Here is a 21,156-nt window from a genome sequence, read left to right as displayed (position 1 = left end):
AAACCATCAGGAAGGGCTGCATGATGTTTGCCCAAAATTTATTTTATAAGAAAACTTTTTTGGTTAAAAAAAAAGAAAAGAATAAAGGTATGAAAGGAACTGAGACCTGGGAGCAGAGTGGTAAGCCCAAGAGGAAAGAGGCCTGGCAGCACTCCTACACTGTCTAAAGCGTGGGTCCTTGCTTGAGGAGGAAAAGCAGGAACCCTAGGGCAGGGGGAGGGGATTGTCCTCGGTGAAAGTGATGATGACCAACGTCCTGGCCCAGGGTTCCCAGAGTATTGAATAAGGGGCCCAAAGGCTCCAAACCCAGGTGTGGGAATGCCTCTGCAGGGCCCCATCAAGGCATCCAGGACCTCAGTGCAAGGGAAGATGAAAAAAAGACAAAAAGTGACAGAAAGAACGATAGGCAGTTGGGGATTCTGGGCAGCCCATGCCTCAGCTCCTGCAAGCTGATGGTACTGAGCATGGTTCTATGAGGTATGGGCCCCTCACATGGTGCTGACATAATCTGCAAAGGCCTGGGATGAGTCCCATGAGTCGCTAACCACGTGGCATGTAGCCCGAAGCCGCCGGATTGCTTCCCTGGCTGTGACTGCATCCTGGTCCAGCCAGTTCTGGAAAAGACGCAGGTGACCAAAGGCTCCTCGGCCCCAGCGCTCCAGCCGCTTGGCAAATTCCAGAAGCCCATCTGGCTTGATACAATTGGAACTAAGTAGGAGTGAGATAGATCATTAGATAGGCAAGTCGCCACTTATATATCCCTCTAGTTCCATCCCTTGTCCACCTTCCCTCCCCGCTCCACCTCTATCTCCCAATGTACCTGATGTCCAACTGACAGAGAGAAGAGGAAGAGTCTTCTGAGAAAACATCTGCCAGGGCCAGTAGACCAGCATTCCCTGGAGAGAAGGGGCGAGTGTCCATTACCTTCACTCAAGGAACAACACTGAGAAGAAGCCCTCAGGTCCTGGAGCCCTAGTCCACTATATTCCAGCCCCCAAGTCCCCAAAGGAGAGGTCTTTACCCACTAAGTTTCTATGTCAAATGCCTGGCTCCTTCCCTCTCCCTCCCCAGGGTCTGGCCCCCACCCAGGCGGTTCCCTGGCAGCCGAAGGCCTTTCAGTGTGGAGTTGCCCTTCATAGCAGCAACCATCTCAGGCAGGAATTGGGCTGGGCGCTTCTCAAACAGACGGCAGAAGGAAAAGGTAATCTCTGTCAAGAGAAATAAGAGTAAGTGCTGATGGCTGCCTTATGATTACTCTTACCTCATCTGACCTAGGAGACCCTAGCAAGGTATGTGAGCATTTTGTAGAGGCTCAAAAGAAAAGAGCAATCTGTTCAAGATGAACTAAATCAGTTCAAACGAGGAAGCTGAGTGCTGGTGACTCACACCTGTAATCATTAATCAGTAGGCTGAGATCTGAGGATTGAGGTTCAAAGGCAGCCCAGGCAGGAAAGAGCATGAGACTCTTCTCCAATAAACCACCAGAAAACTGGAAGTAGTGCTGTGGCTGAAAAGTGGTAGAACACTAGCCTTAAGTGAAAGAACTCAGGGACAGCTCCCAGCCCTTGAGTTCAAGCCCTATAATTGAGCACACTTCTTCCGCCGCCCCCCGCCAAGGGGGAGGAAAAAAAGTTCAAATGAGGAATTGAGCCCTGAATGCTCACTGGGAAGTGGACAATTTTCATTAAATTCTCTCCATTGATAAAATCTGACCCCTGCCACATCCTGGTAGAAAAGACTTATGGCTCAAGGCTCAAGTAGCAGAACTCACTTGCACTCTGAAAACTTAAGAAAATAGGACATTTAGAAGGAAGGTTGCATGGGGCCGGGAGTTTGGCCTAGTGGTAGAGTGCTTGCCTAGCATGCACGAAGACCCGGGTTCGATTCCTCAGTACCACATGCATAGAAAAAAGCCAGAAATGGTGCTGAGGCTCAAGTGGTAGAGTTCTAACCTTGAGAAAGTCCAAGGACAGTGCTCAGGCCCTGAGCTCAAGCCACGACTGACCAAAAAAAAAAAAAAAAAAAGAAGGAAGGTTGCTGAAGTCCTATCTTTTGTAGATGATACAAGGACCAAGAAAAGCAGTAGTTTGCTCTCTTGGTGGCAGAGGAGGTTCTGGATTGGGAACTTACCTTGAAGAGTCAGATTCTGTAGCAAAAAGAGCACCTCACTCTGACAGTCAGCCAAGTTCATGTCATGGAAGCTCAGCCTTTTCAGGGCTACGTTATACTCTGAAAAGAAGGTAGATGCCCCTTAGTTTTCTCCCAGAAAGGAATGCTAGATCCATATGTACCCTTCTTCATCTAGTTCCTTACCTTTGAGTGTCTGCAACACAAGCCCAAAATCCTGGGGGGAAGCAAAGGTGGCACTATCCAGAGACAGCTGCTGCAGAGAACCTGAGGCCTTCAGAACAGAGCAGAGCAGAGGGGCTGGCTGGGCTCCTCGTGGAAATCCCATCTCCAGCTGTTCCAGGCAGTTCTCTGAACAGGCAGAAAATCTTTTAGCTGGCCCATAATAGGTTTCAGCCTCAGGGGTACACTTAGAAAATCATTTAAAGAGTTGAGAATGTAGCTCAATGGTATAGTGCTTTCATGGGATATTTAAGGCCCTAGGTTCAATACCCAGCCTTATCAAAAAGAAGAGATTATTTCTTCTGAGTTTTTTTGTTTGTTTTTTGGGGGTTGGGGTGGGGTAATGAGGCTAGAACTCTGGCCTGGGCGCTGTCCCTGAGCTCTTCAGCTCAAGGCTACCACCCTACCCTTGAGCCACAGCCCCACTTCCTGTTTTCTAGAGATTAATTGGATATAAGAGTCTCCGGGCTTTGTATTGCCCAGGCTGGCTTTGAGCCTTGATACTCAGATCTCAGTCTCCTGAATAGCTAGGATTACAGGCATGAGTCACTGCGCCTGGCTTTGTTTTTTCTTTTTGCCAGTCCTCAGGCTTGAATTCAGGGCCTGGGCACTGTCCTGGGACTTTCTCACTTTCTCTATCACTTAAGCCACAGCACAACTTCCAGCTTTTTCTGTGTATGTGGTACCAGGCAATCAAACTCAGGATTTTGTGCATGCTAGGCAAGCACTCTACCAGTAGGCCACACTCTTGGCCACTCTTTAAAGAGTTTTTAAACAAGACATTATCAAATCTAATAGGGTGTGCATAGTGGTAGGATATAAGATGTAGGAAATAGGACATGCACCAAGGATTGAATCTAAAGTGTGTGTGTGTGCCTGCTGGTACTGGGGCTTGAACTCTGGGCCTGAGCACTATCCTGAGCTGTTCACTCAAGGCTGGTGCTCTACCGCTTGAGGCATAGCTCTACTGGTTTTCTGTTGGTTAATTAGAGATAAGAAACTCACAGACTTTCCAGTCTGGGCTGGATCCTAAGAACTCAGCCTGAATAGCCAGGATTACAGGTGAGTTACTGGCACCTGGCTTGTTCTTTGACTTGAGTGATACCCCACATCTCAGCCCCAGTGCCATTCTTGATTTAGACTCTTTTTCTGGAGACTAAGCTGCCATGACCACTCTACTGAGTTGGCAATCTGTTCAGTCCAGGATTATTCTAACAGTCTAAAGGGGGAACATAATACAGATTAGCCCATTAATGTAAAGTAGTCCCCTACTTGGTTCACAATTGTACTGTAGTATGTATATGTGCACACAGTGCTTCCCTCACCTGGTATCTCCTCATCCCCAATTATGTGGCTAGGGGACCCAGCATTCCCCGGCACAGCAGGGTTGTCTCTCTGGCTTGGGTGGTCAACACGAATAGAGAGGACCCGCAGCAGGGGCAGGGCTCGAACAATGGCACGTGTCAGTTCCAGGATGGGCAATGGTGAGAACAGGTCGCTGAGATGCAGGGCACGGAGACGGCATCCAACCTGGCCTGACAGGGCCCGCAGGCTATCTAACAGGCGGAAGATGTTAGAGCCCAAGCCTATGGCAAACAAAAGTTTAAATCAGTCACGAGCAAGTTTTTAGCAGGGGTAACATTGAGAAAGAACTTCAGATGTTTGTACTGACTACTATTAAGTAAAGCTTTAGATCTGACTTTTTTTTTTATATGATTTGACTTCTTATTCATTTATGTTTTACTCATTTGTTTTGTCCTCGAGTAACCAGCAAATTGACACCTACATACTGGGCTATGCCCTCAAGAAGCATCAGTCAAGGCATAGCTATAGGATGTGGCAGGCAGCATGCTATTAGTAGCAGAATGCTAGGCACAGAGAGCAGTTCTGTTTACTTTCCAAAAGAGGTAGAGCCTTGAAGGAAATGTCAGATAATAAAGGGTAGGGTAACAGAACCAAAGTTCTGAAAGTTAGTTTGAAGAGCTTAATTTTGTAAGTCATGTGGATAACCTGTTAAATGGAGTGAGTGTTATGACACATCCAGTAGGGAAAGCTTTACAAGAGTCATTGGGTGGGAATGAGCTAGAAGAGGACCATTTCTCATCTGGGAATTTGGCTCACTTGGTAAAAGTTTGTGGCTAGTATGAAACAGTTCTGGGGTTTGGTCCTCACCTCAGATAAAACATTAAAAAACATCTGGAAAGGTTGTGGTAATTACTGCCACAGGTAAATTATCTTCCCCTGGGTTATACAGAAATTAATTCAACTAAAATACACAGGATCTCCCAAATATGTACATATTCTTGTCTATGTAGTCTAATAAAACATAGAACTATGAGCTGGGTGCTGGTGGCCCACACCTGCAATCCTAGCTACTCAGAGGCTGACATCTGATTGCCATTCAAAGCCAGCCCAGGTAGGAAAGGCCATGAAACTCTTATAACCAGTTAAGCACCAAAGAAGCTGGAAGCAGAGCTGTGGCTCACATGGTAGAGTGCTAACCTTGAGCAAAAAAAGCTCAAGAACAGCTCCTAGGCCCTGAGTTCAAGCCCTAGAACTGACCCCTCCCCCTAATGTGGAGTAGAAAGTAGAGGTGTAGCCCAAATGGCTACAGTGCCAGTCTTGAGCAAATGAGAGTATAAGATCCTGAGTTCAAGCCCCAGTACAAACACACATGTGCACACACATATACTTTTTTTTTTTGGTGGGGGGGCAGTCCTAGTGCTTGAACTCAGAGCCTGAGCACTGTCCTTGGGCTTTCTCAGGGCTAGAGTTCTACTACTTGAGCCACAGTACCTCTTGTGGCTTTTTCTGTTTGTGATATCAAGGAACTGAACCCGGGTCTTCGTGCATGCTAGGCAAGCACTCTACCACTAGGCCAACTCCCAGTCCACACTAATACTTTTTAAAAAGTGGGATTAAAAATGTAAAATGTGATAGGAACCAAGGAAGCAAAATAGAACGGAATTACAAAAACAGGCACCTAACATCTGATTTAGCAAAGGCTTTCCAGTTGGATCCTGAAGAATATAAAGGAGGGTGAGTGCTTGCCTAACATGCATGAAGACCCGGGTTTGATTCCTTGGTACCATATATATATATATAAGCAGAAGTGGTGCTGTGGCTCAAGTGGTAGAGCTATAACCTTGAGAAAGCCTCAAGGACAGTGCTCAGGCCCAGGACTGGAAAAAAAAGGGTGGTGGTGGTGAGGGGAAGCCAGGCATGGTGGCTCACGTCAGTTATCCTAGCTACTCAGGAGGTTGAGATCTGAGGATTAAGGTTCAAAACCAGCCTGGGCACAAAAGGACCTGAGACTTTTATCTCCAATTAACCGCTAGAAAAGAGAAGTGGGGCTTGGCTCAAAGGTAGGGCAGTAGCATTGAGCTGAAGAGCTCAGGGACAGCACCCAGGCTGAGTTCAAGTCCCATGCTCATAATAAATAAATGAAAGAAAAGAAGTAGAGGGACAGGAGCATGGCCTAGTGGTAGAGTGCTTGCCTTAGCATCCATGAAGCCCTAGGTTCAATTCCTCCATCCCACATACACAGAAAAAGCTGTAAGTGGTGCTGTGGCTCAAGTGATAGAGCGCTAGAGTTGGGGAAAGCCAAAGGACAGTGCTCAGGCCCTGAGTTCAAGCTGCAGGGCTGGCAGGAAAAAAAAAAAAGAAGAATATAAAGGAGAGGCTGGGAATATGGCTGAATGGTAGAGAGAGTGCTTGCCTAGCATGCATGAAGCCCTGGATTTAAGTCCTCAGTACCACATAAACAGAAAAAGCTGGAGGTGGTGCTATGGCTCAAGTGGTAGAGCACTAGCCTTGAACAAAAGCAGCTTAGGGACAGTGCCCAGGCCCTAAGTTCAAGCCCCAGGACTGGCCAAAAAAAAAGTGTGGTGGGGGGGGGCTAGAAGCTGTATATATAGAGGCCTAGAGGAGAAAGTGATAGGTTCAAAATAGAAAAAAAAATGCCTAGTATATAAAGGGAGACCTGATAAAAGGATGAGGGTGACATTTAAGATAACATGTATAGAAGTGAACAGGAATGAAAGCGTGATTGTGCATGGGACAGGTGGGCTATAAATTAGGCTGGCTTGAAATGTACAGTGAGATCTTCACATAGGGTGAAGGAAGCCACAGTAAGAATGTTGACATTTGTGTTTGAAAGAGAAATGGTAGTCTGAATTAAGGATATGGAGATAGAAATAACTGGGTTTAAGATAGGACATGATAACCAAATGCATTTGGAGGAGTGACAATTACATGAGTACAAGGAGTTCTGGGTTGGATGGGGTGATGTCTAGTAATCTGCTGGCTAAAATGGAGTCTGGAAGTTCAGAAGATTTGGGTAAATATTATAGAATGGGCTGTCTTTAGCATAGCCAGCCACTGAAGCCACAGGAATGGATGAAAATACCCAGGAAAAGTATGTAAAGTGGAAGAAACAACAGAAGGCAGAAACAATGTTCAGAGAGAGGAATCCAATTTCTAATTCTCACAGGAACAGATGAAGGTATGCACTGTATCTAGTAACATGCACCTTGGAAGCCTAAGTCCCTCTGTAGGGTGAGAGTGCAAAGGCTGAAGTGGGCTGTGTGGAGTTGGTGCAGATGACTTACATTTGTGAATAGACAGAGGGAGGTGGTATTTTTGACCTGTTTTAATTTTTAATGATAAGAGACAGTGGAAAGAATGGAGGTAGTGTACATTTTAAAAGTTTGGATTCTAGGGCTGGGAGTGTGGTTTAGTGGTAGAGTACATGCCTAGGATGCATGAAGCCCTGGGTTTGATTCCTCAGTACCACATAAACAGGAAAAGCCAGGATTGGTACTGTGGCTCAAGTGGTACAGTGCTAGCCTTAGCAAAACAAACTCACAGTGCCCAGGCCTTGAGGTCAAGCCCCATGACAAAAAAAAAAAAAAAATGGTATGGCTAGGTGTTGGTGGTCTGTCATCCTAGCTGCCCAAGAGGCTGAGTTCTGAAAATCATGGTTTGAAGCCACCCCAGGCAGGAAAGTCTTTTATCTCCAAGTAAGTAAGTACCACATACACACAAAGTACAGATTCTGGGGCTGGGAGTTTGGCCTAGTGGTAGAGTGCTTGCCTAGCATGCACGAAGACCTGGGTTCGATTCCTCGGTACCACATACACAGAAAAAAAGCCAGAAGTGGTGCTGAGGCTCAAGTGGTAGAGCTCTAGCCTTGAGAAAGTCCAAGGATAGGGCTCAGGCCCTGAGCTCAAGCCCAGGACTGGCAAAAAAAAAAAAAAAAAAGTACAGATTCTGGAGGAGTCAAGTTATATTGGTTTGAATCCTGCCTCTACCAGGTATCCTAGGCAAGTCACTTGATCACCTATGATTGTTGCAGACTTACTATACTGAGACTACTTAAAATGTCAGATACTCTCATATGTATGCAAAGTTATTATTTCCATAAGAAAGTAGGAGGCATGGATCAAGAGCACAGGGAAAAGAGCCTTAGACTGTGAAGAAAAAGAATGAATATAGTAGAGTTTATTGGCTGGCTGAAGGAATTTTCTTTTTGCAGTAGGAGGTGAAGCCATCTGGTAAGAAATCAAAGGGGTTGAAACTGGTCAAATAGGAATAGGAGCTGATGTTGGAAACAGGCCTTCTGGGGTTGATGACCCTGAATGAGTAGTAGGCACCATTCACATTAGCTGTGTGATTTTTCCTGTAGCAGTGCTTAGCAACCTAAGCAGATTGCTTCATTTAGCCGAGCATAAAAGCAGGTGGGAAAGAACTGAAGACTGCCTTGGTGTTTTGATATTCTGACTTTGATGTTTTATCCCATACCTTGTCTGGACAGCTGATTTGGCTGGTGGGATCTAATTCTACCTGTGGCTTACTTGTCCTCATGTTGTTTCTTATATCCATCCATCTGATGATTCTTTTTTGGTGTCGCTACTGGGGCTTGAACCTAGGGTCTCTCATTCTTGCTTAGCCTTTTCTACTCAAAGCTGGCAGTTTACCACGTAAGCCACATCTCTACTTCTGGAGTTAACTGTGGGTGTGCCTTGCAGAATTTTCTGCCTGGGCTGGCTTTGAACCCAGATCCTCAGATCTCAGACTCCTGAGTAGCTAGGATTACAGGTAGGGGTAGGGTTGTAGTTGTGTGTGTGTGTATGTGTGTGTGTGTGCGTGCGTACTTGCTCATGCATGTGTGTGTACAAATCTATGGGGCACAAAAGAGCCCATCCCCAGCTTCCTGAGTGTGGTTGGGAGGGCCAAACTCAACCCCACCCCCACACCAGGTTCTCACCATTGTAGGAGAGCGTAAGGCTCTCTAGAGATACCCAGGAGCTCAGCAGATGGCATAGTGTCAGAGCTGCCTCTGTAGAAAGAGGAACTGTGAATAGCTCCAAGGTAGAGATGCTTCGGAATCGTTGGGATGCTTCTAGTGCTGGAAGCCCCAGGCAACTGGGATCTGATCCATCCAAAGCTCCACAGGCCACCTCCCCGATCTCCATCTCTTCACCATCCTCCTTCTCTCCGGCCACAATAAAAACAAAGTCATATAGGTCTTCAGACTCTGTACCAGACCCCTGTCGGGTACGAGCACTCTTCTTCCCTGTAGCCCGTTTGAAACGCTTTAAGGGCTTGGGTTGTGGAGCTGAGTTAGCTGGAGCCCGTTTAGATGAGGATGTGGAAGAGGAGGCAGAGGCAGAAGAGGTGGCAGCTGGAGCCGAGGATGGCCGTTTGGTACCAGACCCCTCCTGAGAGGTGGCTGGCGGCTCTGGCTCCCTCTTAGGATCGGTCCCACCTACTGCCAGGCTCTCTTGTGTGCTGCGACGTGTTACCCGAGTGGCAGGTGCAGCCCTGGGCATCTGCTTGACTTCACTCTTCCGCCGGGTGGCCATCAGGGCTGCAGCACATCGCTCAGCAGCATCCCTGCGAGGCCTACGTGAGCCCAGCAAGAGAGATCCTTCATCTCGAGATGGCGCCCGACCTCGGGAGGCCTCTCCACAGAGGCGGCAAGGCAGGTTAGCAGGACCTGGCTGCCAAAACCCAGCACTCATGGTAAGAATAAGGATGAACAGGGCTGACTCGGGCACAGGCCAAGAGTATAGGGACACTTGGCTGACAGCCCCATGGTGAATGAGCTGGTGTAACAGCTGCCGAAGGGACTGCTGAGCAGCCACATCAGAGAACAGCAGGTGGCGAAACTTGAGGGTGTGCAGACAACTGGCCAGGGTCTCCAGAACCCTGCGGTTGGGCTCAGCCACCAGCTCCGTGGCACCCTGCAACATGTTGCAGATGGTGAGCTGCCGGACATGACGGGAGCTATGCAGAAGAGGTGAGAAGCGCTGGTCACAGAGACGTTTGTCAGAAGACACATCAATGGTCCCACGTAGTACATGGGAAAAAAAGGCCTCCATAAATTTGGCTCGCCAACAAGTCACGCTCTAAAACAGAGAACATGCCAGAACCATGACACCAAGTACTACCTGGAAAATCCCAATTTCCTTCCAATTGCAAATTACTGAGTCAGGCAATTTTTTGGGGGGGAGGAGGGGGAGTCATGGGGCTTGAACTCAGTCTGAGCACTGTCCCTGAGCTCTTCAGCTCAAGGCTACCGCCCTACCCTTGAACCAAGCCCCACTTCTCGTTTTCTAGATTTTAACTGGAGATAAGAGTTTCAGGTCTTTTTGTGCCTGGGCTGGCTTTGAACCTTGATCCTCAGATCTCAGCCTCTTGAGTAGCTAGGATTACAGGTCTGAACCACTGTGCATGCCCAGTGAACAGGTCTTTCTTATCACAACTACATTAGAAATTTCTGGACACCAGAAACCAAACCTTAAGATTTGTTTTCTCCAAAGCAAATTATTTGCTTTAATGGACATAGGACTTTATCAGACTATTCTGAGTTCTAACTATTTAAGAGTTCTAACTGCAATTGATTTCAACCTTGGATGCATAAAAGAATTTAGAACTTTTTTCCTTTCCCTTTTTTTTGGCCAGATCTGGGATGTGAACTCAGGACTAGCACTGTCCCTGAGCTACTTATGCACAAGTCTAGCACTCTACCATTTGAGTCACAACACTTCTGGCCTTTTCTGTTTATATGGTAATGAGGACTCAAACCCATGGCTACATGGGTATTAGGCAAGCACTCTATCACCCAGCCCTTTTTTTCTTAAAATTCATATGCCAGGTATCCAGACTTGATACTGTGACATCTAAGGCAAGGTCCAGGCATCTTTAATTTTTTTTTTTACTTTCTCCCTGATGACTTTGATGTTTTTATCAGAAGTTAAGAAGTAATAGTACATAACTGAAAAGGACACCTTCACACAAAGGAGGCACCAGGCTCCAGAGTTAAGAGGGCTCAGGTTACGAAGACCACATACAAAGAAAAAATGCCGAAAGTGGTGCTGAGGCTCAAGTGGTAGAGGAGCTCTGGCATTGAGAAAGTCCAAAGACAGTGTTCAGGCTCTAAGCTCAAGCCCAGGACTGGCAAAACAAAAAACAACAAAAACTAAAAAACAAAAAACCAATCCACCTATCTGTAAATTCATCTTTTACTAAAGTGTAGTGCAAAGACTATTGACTTCAATACTGGTCCCAGTTCTGCCACTTTGCTGTGGACATTTTGTTCTGTTTTGTTTTTCGTTAGTTGTGGGGCTTGAACTCAGGGGCCTGGGTGCCTTCCCTGAGCCCTTACTCAGAGCTAGTGCTCTATCACTTTGAAGCACAGATCCACTTCTGGTTTTCTTGTGGTTAACTGGGGATAAGAATCTCATGGACTTTCCTGCCTGGGCTGGTTCTGACCCATAATCCTCAGAGCTCAGCCTCTTGAGTAGCTAGGATTACAGCTGGGAGCCACTAGCACCTGGCTTGCTATGGACATGTGTAGATATCTATTTTATAGGATTTGAAAATCAAATTAAGAGCAAGTTAAAGGCCTTTGAAACAAAGGCAGAAGGGGTCTAAGATTACCTGAGAGAGCCAGGAGTTTGGCCTAGTGGTAGAGTGCTTGCCTGGCATACATGAAGACCCGGATTTGATTCCTTGGTACCACATACATAGAAAAAGCCAGAAGCACTGTTATGGCTCAAGTGGTAGAGCACTATCCTTGAGAAAGCCCAAGGACTATGCTCAGGACCTGAGTTTAAGCCCCAGGATTGGCAAAAAAAAAAAAAAAAACTAGTAAGATTACCTAAGATTATAAAGTTACAACCTTACTCTATGGTCCTTCTCCATTTTTAATACTAGAGTCACACTCAATTTATACCTGACCTCTTTTTTTTTTTTTTTTTGCCAGTCTTGGAGCTTGAACTCAGAGCCTAGGCACTGGATTTTTCTGTGTACGGTTCTAAGGAATTGAACCCATGGCTTTGTGCATGCTAGCCTAGTGGTAGAGTGCTTGCCTAGCATGCCCAAAGCCATGGGTTCAATTCCTTGGAATTGGAGATAAGATTCTCAAGTTCTTGTTCTTTAGTGCTCAGCTTCCTGAGTAGCTAGGATTACAGATGTGAGCCATTGTGCCTGGTTTTTTTTTTTTCTTCTGTCAGTCCCAGGCTTGAGCTCTGGGCCTGAGCACTGAGCTTTCTCAAGGCTGGAGCTCTACCACTTGAGACAGAGCACCACTTCCATTTTTTTTTTTCTATGTATGCGGTACCAAGGAATGGAACCCAGATTTTCACACATGCTAGGCAATCACTGTACCACTAAGCCAAACTTCTGGCCAACCACAATTTTTAAGAGTTCAAAAATGTTTACATTTAGATTCTCAAAAATATATCTTTCTTTAGCTTTTACTCCACTCCTTTTTTCATGTGACAACCATTCAACTATTTCAAGATAATTAATGTTTCCCAAATTGTCTCTTTTCAGGAATATCTATCTTCCAGATATGACTCATGTGATATGGCTTTGACTTCTTTTTCTATGGTCTAAGGATAGATAGAGTACCACTGCCAGACCCCACAAGACTATTGTTCCTATTGTCCTTCAGCCTCTGTTATATTTACATCAGTTCACATAACTCAGGGGACAGTTATTATGAGTAACTTCAGCACATTGTTGAGTAAACCCCTTTTATCTTTTCTATATAAGCTGCTGCTAAGCCAGACCCCTCTATTTCCTACTCCAAAGTACTTCATTTAGAATTTTTGGAATTGGCGAAAAGATGGTTTGGTTAGTTAATTTATTTATTTCCTTCTTTCTTTCTCTTCCCCTCCCTTTTTTTTTTGCCAGTCCTGGGGCTTGAACTCAGGGCCCGATCATTGTCCTTGGGATTTCCTCTACCACTTGAGCCACAGCACCACTTCCGTGTTTTTTCCATGTATGTGGTACCGAGGTGGGACTTAACAAGGCCTGAGTGCTGTTCCTTAGCTCTTTCACTCAAGGCTAGTGCTTTATCACTTTGAACTACAGCACCACTTCCAGTTTTTTGGTGGTTAATTGAAGATAAGAATCTCACAGATTTTTTTTGCCTGGGCTGGCTCTGAATCATGATCCTCAGATCTCAGCTCCTTAGTACCTAGAACAGGTGTGAGCCACCAGTGCCTGGCTTGATTCTGTTAATTTCATTTGTTAGATTGAGCATTGCACCAACTCTGCCCAGAAGTCTAAGAATCCTGGCTCTTCCATCCATTGAGATCATTGCTTCTTTGTTTTGTGTCCTATTCAAATATGATGAACAGCATGACAAACACCCACAACCTTGCGACAAGCTTTCTTAGCCCTGCTCCCAAATCCATCCCACCTCTGCCTCAACACTTTACTAGCTGCCAGCTTGTGTATATGTGCTATCTGCATTCACTTGTGCAGACTTAGGCTATAGTACTACCTGGCATCTTAACTTACTTCCAGACTGGAAGGCCTTGTCTTCATCAGTTCATCCCATAGTCGGCGCCAAATAGCCTGGGTAGAGAGACCTGTAGGAAGAAATATCATACTTACTTGGCAGCTTGCTGGCTGCCACGAGTGAAGCACATCAGCCTTTCATGATGTCTTCTGGCTTCACAAGAGCAACATGGCACAGGGATTAGAACACTAGCTCTAAAGACACTGTGTAGATTTGAATATCAGCATAGTAGACTCTAGCTGTGTGATCTTGGGTAAGTTATTTATCTATACTTGAAAGTTTTCCTTTGTAATATGTATACTTAACAACAGCTGTTTCATAAGTTGGTAAAAAAATTAAATAAGTAAATTATTCCCTCTGGGTAAAGTATGTAGGATAACACTTGGCACATGAGGGCTGGATAAATGTTAGCTGTTAACACATGTATCCAAAGAGGGGAGGCAGCTTGGTGAAAGAAAAACTAAGGGAGTCAGTTGTAGGTTCTATTGGCTTTGCTATTAATTCTATAACTTTTATCAGAATAGCAGGGATCACATATATGCTTTGTATTTTACATTGCAGAGAGTTGTACAAGAAAGTAGGTATTACCCAGGTGCTGGTGGTTCACACTTGTAATTCTAGCTACCCAGGAAGCTGAGGACCACGGTTCAAAGCCAGCCCAGGAAGGAAAGGCCATAAGACTCTTATCTTCTGTTAACCACCAAAAAAGGCCGGAAGTGGCTCAAAAGGTAGAGCATTAGCCTTGAGTAAAAAGGAGCTTAGGGATAGTACCCAGGCCCAGAGTTCAAGCTCCGAGGACTGGCAAAAAAAAAAAAAAGGCTACATTTTTCTTTTTTTTTTTTTCTACCACTAGGTCAAACTCCAGGCCCCAAGGCTACATTTTTCTTTTGTGAGTACAATCCCCACCCCCCCCCCTCTCTCTCTTCCTCCTTCCCTCCCTGCCCCCCCTCTTTCTCTCTCTCCCTCTCCCCGCCCCCTTTCTCTCCAATCGTGGGGCTTGAACTCAGGGCCTAGGCACTGTCCTTGAGTTTTCTCAAGGCTACTCTCTACCACTTGAGCCACTGCACCACTTTTTAGCTTTTTCTGCATATGTATCAAGAAATCGAACCCAGGGCTTTGTGCATACTAGGCAAGCACTCTACCACTAGGCCACACACCCGGCCCATGAATACAATGTATCTTGATCAATATTATAAGCCTATCATTCTTCTCTCCCGTGTATCTTTCCCATTCAAACCCTCAAGAAAGGCTACTTTTTGAAAAGCACAAAGTTCTATGTGGGTATCATTTATAATATTTACCTGAAGAACTCAGTGTCTTTTTCATAACCACTGATTAAGAGACAGAAAGATACTTACCTTTCTTGAGGGCAGTTTCCTCAATTCTCTCCAAGTAATATATATTGAGCAGAGGTAAGATGCTTTGAAGTATTGGTCCTGGGAGAGCTACAAAGAACAAACACAGTTTATTTTCCTACTTCCCCAGGGTTCCAAGCATTATTTATTCGATTGGAAAAGAAAACAGAAGGGTAGCCATCTCATTTGACAAATGAAACCTGGAACAGCTAACTTAGGTCTCTTCTAAACTCTTGTCCTTTACCTTAGCAATCAGTTACAGGTAGAATTTCAAGAGCAAGGATAACAAAACAAGCTGCTCCTAAATGAGTGGCAGCTGGTCAGTTCATAATCACATTGAATGAACCATTCTGAATATAAAGGTATGATCAGATATGAGTCTTCTTCATAATCTGTGTTAATTTAAGCTTTTTCTCTGCCTCCTATACTTCAGCTACACTAGGCTATTTTTTTTTTTTTTTTTTTTTTTTTTTTTGCCAGTCCTGGGCTTGAGCTTAGGGCCTGAGCATTGTTCTTGGGCTTTTCTCAAGGCTAGCACTCTGCCACTTGAGCCACAATACCACCCCAGGCTTCTTCTATGTAGGTGGTACTGAGGAATCAAACCTGGGTCTTCGTGCATGCTAGGCAGGCACTCTACCAGTAGGCCAAACTCCCGGCCCACTAAGCCATTTTTTTTTTTAATGTATCTGCTGTTTTTTTTGTGTGCTGTTCTCAACAAGAATGCCCTGTACCTTCAGCATATTAGCTACTCAACTTTCAACAATCATAGCCATTTAATTAAGCCTTTCCTGAATTCCTTTCCACTCTTTCAAACTGAGCACTTCCATTCTTTGAGCCACTGATATATCCTGAACATAGTATTTCTTATAAAAAATAGTAACAATTAGTCCAGAAAGTTGAACCTGTAAATTCCCTGCTACTTGGGAGGACAGAGGTTCAAGGAAAGCCCTTGAGTTTTTTGTTCAAGGCAAAAAATTAGCAGGACACCATAACAACCAATAAGCCACAGCATCGTGGTGTGTGCCTATAATCCTGTCCTCAAGGGAGGTTCAAGGATCAAGGTCCAGCCTGTGAGGGCAAAAAAAGACCTTGTCTGAAAAATGAAGGAAAAAGGGTGGAGGGGATGGTTTAAGTGTGAGAGCACTAGTTAAAATATACATACTTGAAATTCACTGTATCTTTTTTTTCCCCCAGTCCTGGGACTTGAACTCAGGGCCTAGGCACCATCATTGGACTTTCTCAAAGCTAGTGCTCTACCACTTGAGCCACAGCACCACTTCTGCCTTTTTTTTTTGTATTTGGTAGTGAGGAATCGAACCCAGGGATTTATGCATGCTAGGCAAGCACTCTACCACTAGGCCACACTCCCTGCTTAAATTCACTATATATTCTTTATTTTATTTATTTTGTCGGTCAAGGGACGTGAACTCCGGGCCTTGTGCTGTCTCTGAGCTCTTCAGCTCAAGGCAACTGCCCTACCCCTTGAGCCACAGTGCTACTTCTGGTTTTCTGGTGATTAATTGGAGATAAGAGTCTCAGCGAACTTTTTAGTACCTGGGCTGGCTTTAAACTATGATCCTCAGATCTTAGCCTCCTGAGTAGCTAGGATTGCAAGTGTAAGCCACTGCACCCAGCTAAATTCACTATATCTTAAAACCAGATTTTGCCAACCTCTGTAGTTCTGAAAGGGATTACAGTAAGCTAAAGGGTTGAACAAATCTAGGTGAGATCTTGATTGTTCATTTAGTGAAGTGTAAATTCTTGAACAAACTTGACCTCTTTAATCTGTTTCCTTCATTTTAAAATGGAGACAGAAAGGTGATGGTACTGGGGCTTGAACCCAGGGCCAGGGCGCTTTCCCTTAGCCTTTTCTCTTTTTCTTTCATTTGTGTTCAGGACTTGGGGTCTGTTTCTTAGCATTTCTGTTCAAGCCTGGGATTCTAGCACATAGGCCACAGCTCCTCATCCAGCCTTTTGCTAGTCAACGGAAGCTAAGAGTCTCATGGTCTTTCCTGATGGGGCTGACTCCATCCCACGATCCTCAGATCTTAGCTACTGGTGCCTGACTTCCACAATCTACTTTTTTGTTTGTTTGTTTATTGTGGGTATGGGGCTTGGACTCTGGGCCTGGCACTGTCCCAGAGCTTTTCAGCTCAGGGCTACTGCCCTATCCCTGGGCCTAGGATTTGTCCCTAAGCTCTTCAGCTCAAGGCTACAGCCCTACAGTGGGAGCCACAGCCCCAGTTCCCCTTTTGTAGAAATTAATTGGAAATAAGAGTCTCAGGGTTTTTAGTGCCCAGGCTGACTCTAAACCTCAATCCTCAGATATCAGCCTCCTGAATTGCTAGGATTACAGGCAGGAGCTAATGCATCCAGCTACACAATCAACTTTTATCTTTACTTGTGGAATAACTGTATAATTTAGTATGATTCTTTCAATAAGCAGTGAATATACCTGTTGAATGAAAGTACTAATTCCCTGTCCCATTATGGTAATATAGCTATCTCATCTATCATCTAGGCTAACTGCTTTCTTCAACCTCTGATTCTCCTAACTCTGAATCCTGCTCTTGGTGATAATACTTCCTTCCTTAAAACCCTTCAAAGGCTTTCTATTACATTCAAGATGGAGTTTAAACTCTACATCATATTTGAAGTATAATTTATTCTATTGGATAATTCTCATGATTTTCTCTCCTCCATTTACTTACACAAATTATTTACTAGTCTTCTACCTCCAGGAAGTTGTTGCCCCAGAATACCATTCTTAGCAGTCTTACTTGACTTCTAAAAAGGCCTACTTTCTTTTCTGTGCTGGTCCTGGGGCTTGCTTTCTTTCTTGGCTTTTTCTTTTCAAAGCTGGCACTCTATAACTTGAGCCATATTTCCACTTCCAGCTTTTTGCTGGTTAATTGGAGATAAGAGTCCCAAGATTGCTGGGAGTTTGGCTTAGTGGTATGAGTGCTAGCTTAACATGCATGAAGACTCAGGTTCGATTCCTCCGTACCACATATATAGAAAAAAGGTGGAAATGGTGCTATGGCTCAAGTGGTAGGGCTCTAGCCTTGAGAAAAGCCCAAGGGCAGTGCTCAGGTCTGGAGCTCAAGGCCCAGGATTGGCAAAAAAAAAAGTCCCAAGAGTGCCTTAAAATCTCTTTCCTCAGATCTCAGCTACCTGAGTAGCTAGGATTATAGGTGTGAGCTACCTGAGCTCAGTTTTAAAAAGCCTTACCTGATTCTGCCTTTTCTTTTCTTTTTTTTTAATGGATCATGGGGCTTGAACTCTGCCTGGGAGCTGTCCCTGAGCTCTTCAACTCAAGGCTACCACCCTACCCTTGAGCTAAGCCCCACTTTCTGTTTCCTAGGGGTTAATTGTTGATGAGAATCTCAAGTTCTTTGTGCCCAGGCTGGCTTTGAACCTTCATCCTCAGATCTCAGCCTCCTGAGTGGCTAGGATTACAGGCATGAGCCACCATGCCAGCTGATTCTGCCTGGTATAGGCCCACAGGATTTTCCCTCCTAGTCTTTTTTTCTGCCAGTCCTGGGGCTTGAGTTCAAGCCCTGAGCTAGAGCTCACGAATTGAATCACAACACCACTTCCAACTTTTTTCTACGTATGTGGTACTGGGAAATTGAACCTGGGTCTTCTTGAAAGCTAGGCAAGCACTCTACCACTAGGCCAAACTCCCTGACCCCTCCTAGTCTTTTGTTTGTTTATTGTGGGGCTTGAACTCTGGGCCTGGGTGCTGTCCCAGAGCTCTTCAACTCAAGGCTATGGTCTGCCCCTAGAGCCACAGCACCACTTCCTGTTTTCTGGTGGTTAATTGGAGATGAGTCTCATGGGATTTTTGTGCCCAGGCTGGCTTTGAACCTTGATCTTCACATCTTAGCCTCCTGGGAAGCTAGGAGTACAGGCGTGAGCCCTCTTAGTCTTTTATCCTGGCTAAGGGCTTAGCCAGGAATAATGGTAGCAGAAGGGACAGTAGAAATAGAGGAGAATAAAGGAGATTAAATAAATTGTTGATTATTCCACTGAGAAGAGGTAACACAGAAAGAAGCTCCCTCAGGGCCTTACCCTTTCCCTTCATCTGTTACACTTAGTCTAGGAATTCTTGCCTCCTCTTACACACAAAATATGTTTTTTGTTTCTCCATTCTTCTGAAGCCAAGTTTTTCCCTGATTCCTTCCAATCCCTACTTTTCTTAAATATTTTATAGAATTGGGGCTCTTCTTCCCTTCTAGCCAGGATTAGCATCTCAAAAGCTTCAGGCAAATACAGCCATACCTTCTATGTCTTCTACATTCCCAAGAAGCTCAGCTTGAGAGCCTTTCCTCCCATTCCCCATAGGTCAGCCTGACCTGTTTCTTCCTAGCTGTGAGGCAAAGGGCTTCTAAGATCTGATGTCTACATTGAGCCTGAGAAGTTCTAATGTTCTCTTTTCTCACTATATGAAAGCACTTAAGTCTCCTCAGTACAGGTGTCCTACTACCACTACCAAAGGCCTCCTCATTTTGTTCAGGCCTTCAAGGCCTTGGGGCTTACTCCGGGGCCCTAACCTTCCAACCCCCCCCTCCTCATGGTGTAACATCCCCTTCCCCCACTGGCCAAGTGTGCTTACACACATGTCCTCACTCCAGACGTGACCAAGGCCTTCCTCCGGGCAGATTCCCTCCCTCATTCCAGCTGAGGCCTCCTGGTGGAACACCCTCCCCCACACACTTCAAGGCCAAGGCCAGGAGCCTCCTCTCCAGCCACCTCCCTCCTCTCTCAGCTTCTCCCCTACCTCGGACTGTGATGTCCTCACTCAACTTCACCATAGCTCTGCACCCCACCCAGCAGTCTGTCAGTCCCCCAAGCAGTCCGGCCTGCTTTCTCCTTTCAAAATTTTACACTGTCAGTCCTTCAGGTCCTGGGCCCTTTCCCTCATCAACTGCCAGACTATCATAGTACCCACCCTACTGGTGGGCCTTCCTGGGCCCCCTTCGGCAGCAGGCCTCCCTGCCTCCGTAACCAGCCCACTCAACTCGAGCCCAGCAGCACAACTACTGGCTTCACCCTTTGGGGTCCCCCTAGCGCCCCAGGCCGCCCGCCTTGGCCGATCAGCCCATCCACTAAGGTCTAGCCCTGCCTTGACGGCCGCACTTAGGCCTGGGGCCTCCGTCCACTGGCTTTCGGACCAAGGCCTCTTCGCAAGGCCTCTTCCTCTCGACGCGCCCCCTAACGCTCCCGCCCCTCAGTCTGCGACCCTCGGACCATCGCCTGGCGGCCCTTCCCACCAGCCCGTTGCTCCAGCCTTCCTGGCTTGCTGAACAGCTCCCGGCCCTTCCACTGGCTCTCCGCCCTTCCTCCCGCTCCGGCCCGGTCCGAACCGACGGTCCGGTCCGTGGACCCCCGGCGCCCCCTGCTCTGCGGGGAGCTCCGTCGCTCAGTTAGCTGGGCAGCCCACCGGGGCCCCGATGGCCATCGTCGGTGCGCTCCGGTCAGCTCTGGTCCGTCAGGCAGGCCGCGGCGACCGGAGCCGCTGGGCCCGTCCCCCAGCCCCCTTCCACTGCGCGGCAGACCTCGGTCCCACCCCGCCCATCGGCCGGGTCCCCCCGGAGTCTCGGCACCCCGGGTGTGTCCAGCAGAGCTGGGAGGCCCCGACCGTCGGTCCGTTTGGGTGGCCCCGGGCCTGGCCTCTTACCCGCACCACAGAGGCTGCCTGTCTCGGCCCCTGGCCCGGGGCAGCCAGGGCGGCCGGGCCAGCCCTACCCGTCGGTTCGACATTGGAGACCGCTCGGTCCGGCCCGGCCCGGCTGACTGTCAGCTCGGTGCCCGCGGCCCGGGCCTGCCAGTCCGGCCTCTGTCGCCCGGGCCCTGCCTACTTTGCCCTAAATCCGGCGCCCTGGCCTCGCCCCCCGCGCCCCCCGGCCGGGCCGCGGGGCTGGTCCCCCTCGCTCGTTAGCCCTGGGTCTCTGTCCAGCCCTGTCAGTCATGGAATTCATGCCCCGGCCCAACAATCTGGCTGGCAGTGCCTGGGGCCGGGCCTTGCCCCGGGCCTCTCGGCCTCGCCCCCCGCGCCCCCTGGCCGCTGGGCCGCCCCCGCTCGTTGTCAGAGGTAGCCCCTCACCCCGAGACTTACCCCACACCCCGCTCTCCAGAACCCCCATATGGGCGCTCACCGCCCGCCCGCACAGCTCGAACAGGGCGGGGGGAGCGCTAGGGCCCGAGGCCGAGCTCTTCGCTGGCGCCGCCTCCCGGGACGTGGCCTCCATGGTCGTTGCCGCCGCTACCTCACAGAACCAGCAACTCCGGGCGCGCCAGGCCTCGGGCGCCGCCATCTTGGGGAGGTGCGCGAGCCCGAGGGTGGCACTCGCGGGCCGCCATCTTGAAAAGGTCAGCGGTTAGGAGGGTTCCATTGAGCCGTGGAGGTGGGACGCGTGACTCCCGCTCCCGGGGTGCCGACCGAGTTGGCGTGATGGCCCACGCTGCGAGGAACTGCCGCGGGAATCGAGCATGTCCGTCGACCCGTGCGGGGCTGGGGCCGCTGCCTCGGAGTTTCCTCGCGAAGCCCTCGCGGGTGCGAGCCCCGGCCCCCCTGCCCTCTGCTGCCCGCGGGTAGTACGCGCCGATCCGCGCGCGTGTTCGGGACCT

At 47.6% G+C, this 21,156-nt stretch overlaps 1 protein-coding gene across 3 annotated transcripts; it reads right to left on the bottom strand.

Moving 5' to 3' along the window:
- Window positions 1-21: 21 nt before the first annotated feature.
- Window positions 22-21,140, bottom strand: Lrrc41 (leucine rich repeat containing 41). 3 transcript variants are annotated; one of them, XM_090334927.1, is made up of 10 exons: window positions 20,645-21,140; window positions 14,527-14,613; window positions 13,168-13,238; window positions 8,618-9,761; window positions 3,675-3,935; window positions 2,314-2,478; window positions 2,131-2,229; window positions 1,086-1,208; window positions 821-896; window positions 22-708 (listed from the first exon to the last, which is right to left on the bottom strand). In XM_090334927.1, exons 1-10 carry the CDS (start codon window positions 20,841-20,843, stop codon window positions 489-491), a joined length of 2,445 nt encoding a protein of 814 aa, XP_090191053.1. In that variant the 5' UTR covers window positions 20,844-21,140; the 3' UTR covers window positions 22-488. The 3 variants fall into 3 exon arrangements, with proteins under 3 accessions (XP_090191053.1, XP_090191056.1, XP_090191054.1); XM_090334930.1 differs by lacking the exon at window positions 20,645-21,140 and adding an exon at window positions 20,207-20,528; XM_090334928.1 differs by lacking the exon at window positions 20,645-21,140 and adding an exon at window positions 18,598-19,136.
- Window positions 21,141-21,156: the final 16 nt, after the last annotated feature.

The sequence above is a fragment of the Megascapheus bottae genome, chromosome 6, assembly GCF_031878675.1.
Source record: "Megascapheus bottae isolate mThoBot1 chromosome 6, mThoBot2.hap1, whole genome shotgun sequence".
NCBI classification, from domain to species: Eukaryota; Metazoa; Chordata; class Mammalia; order Rodentia; family Geomyidae; genus Megascapheus; species Megascapheus bottae.
Note: the sequence above shows the minus strand (reverse complement) of the source record. Positions and strands in the feature narration are given on the sequence as shown.

Coding starts and splice junctions, on each gene's coding strand:
- Lrrc41 (XM_090334927.1), bottom strand. CDS start 20,843: ATGGCGGCGCCCGAGGCCTGGCGCGCCCGGAGTTGCTGGTTCTGTGAG. Junction 9,762..13,167: donor CAAGGCCTTCCAGTCTGGAA/GTAAGTTAAGAT, acceptor TCTCTGTTTTAG/AGCGTGACTTGTTGGCGAGC. Junction 3,936..8,617: donor CCTTACGCTCTCCTACAATG/GTGAGAACCTGG, acceptor TGTTTGCCATAG/GCTTGGGCTCTAACATCTTC.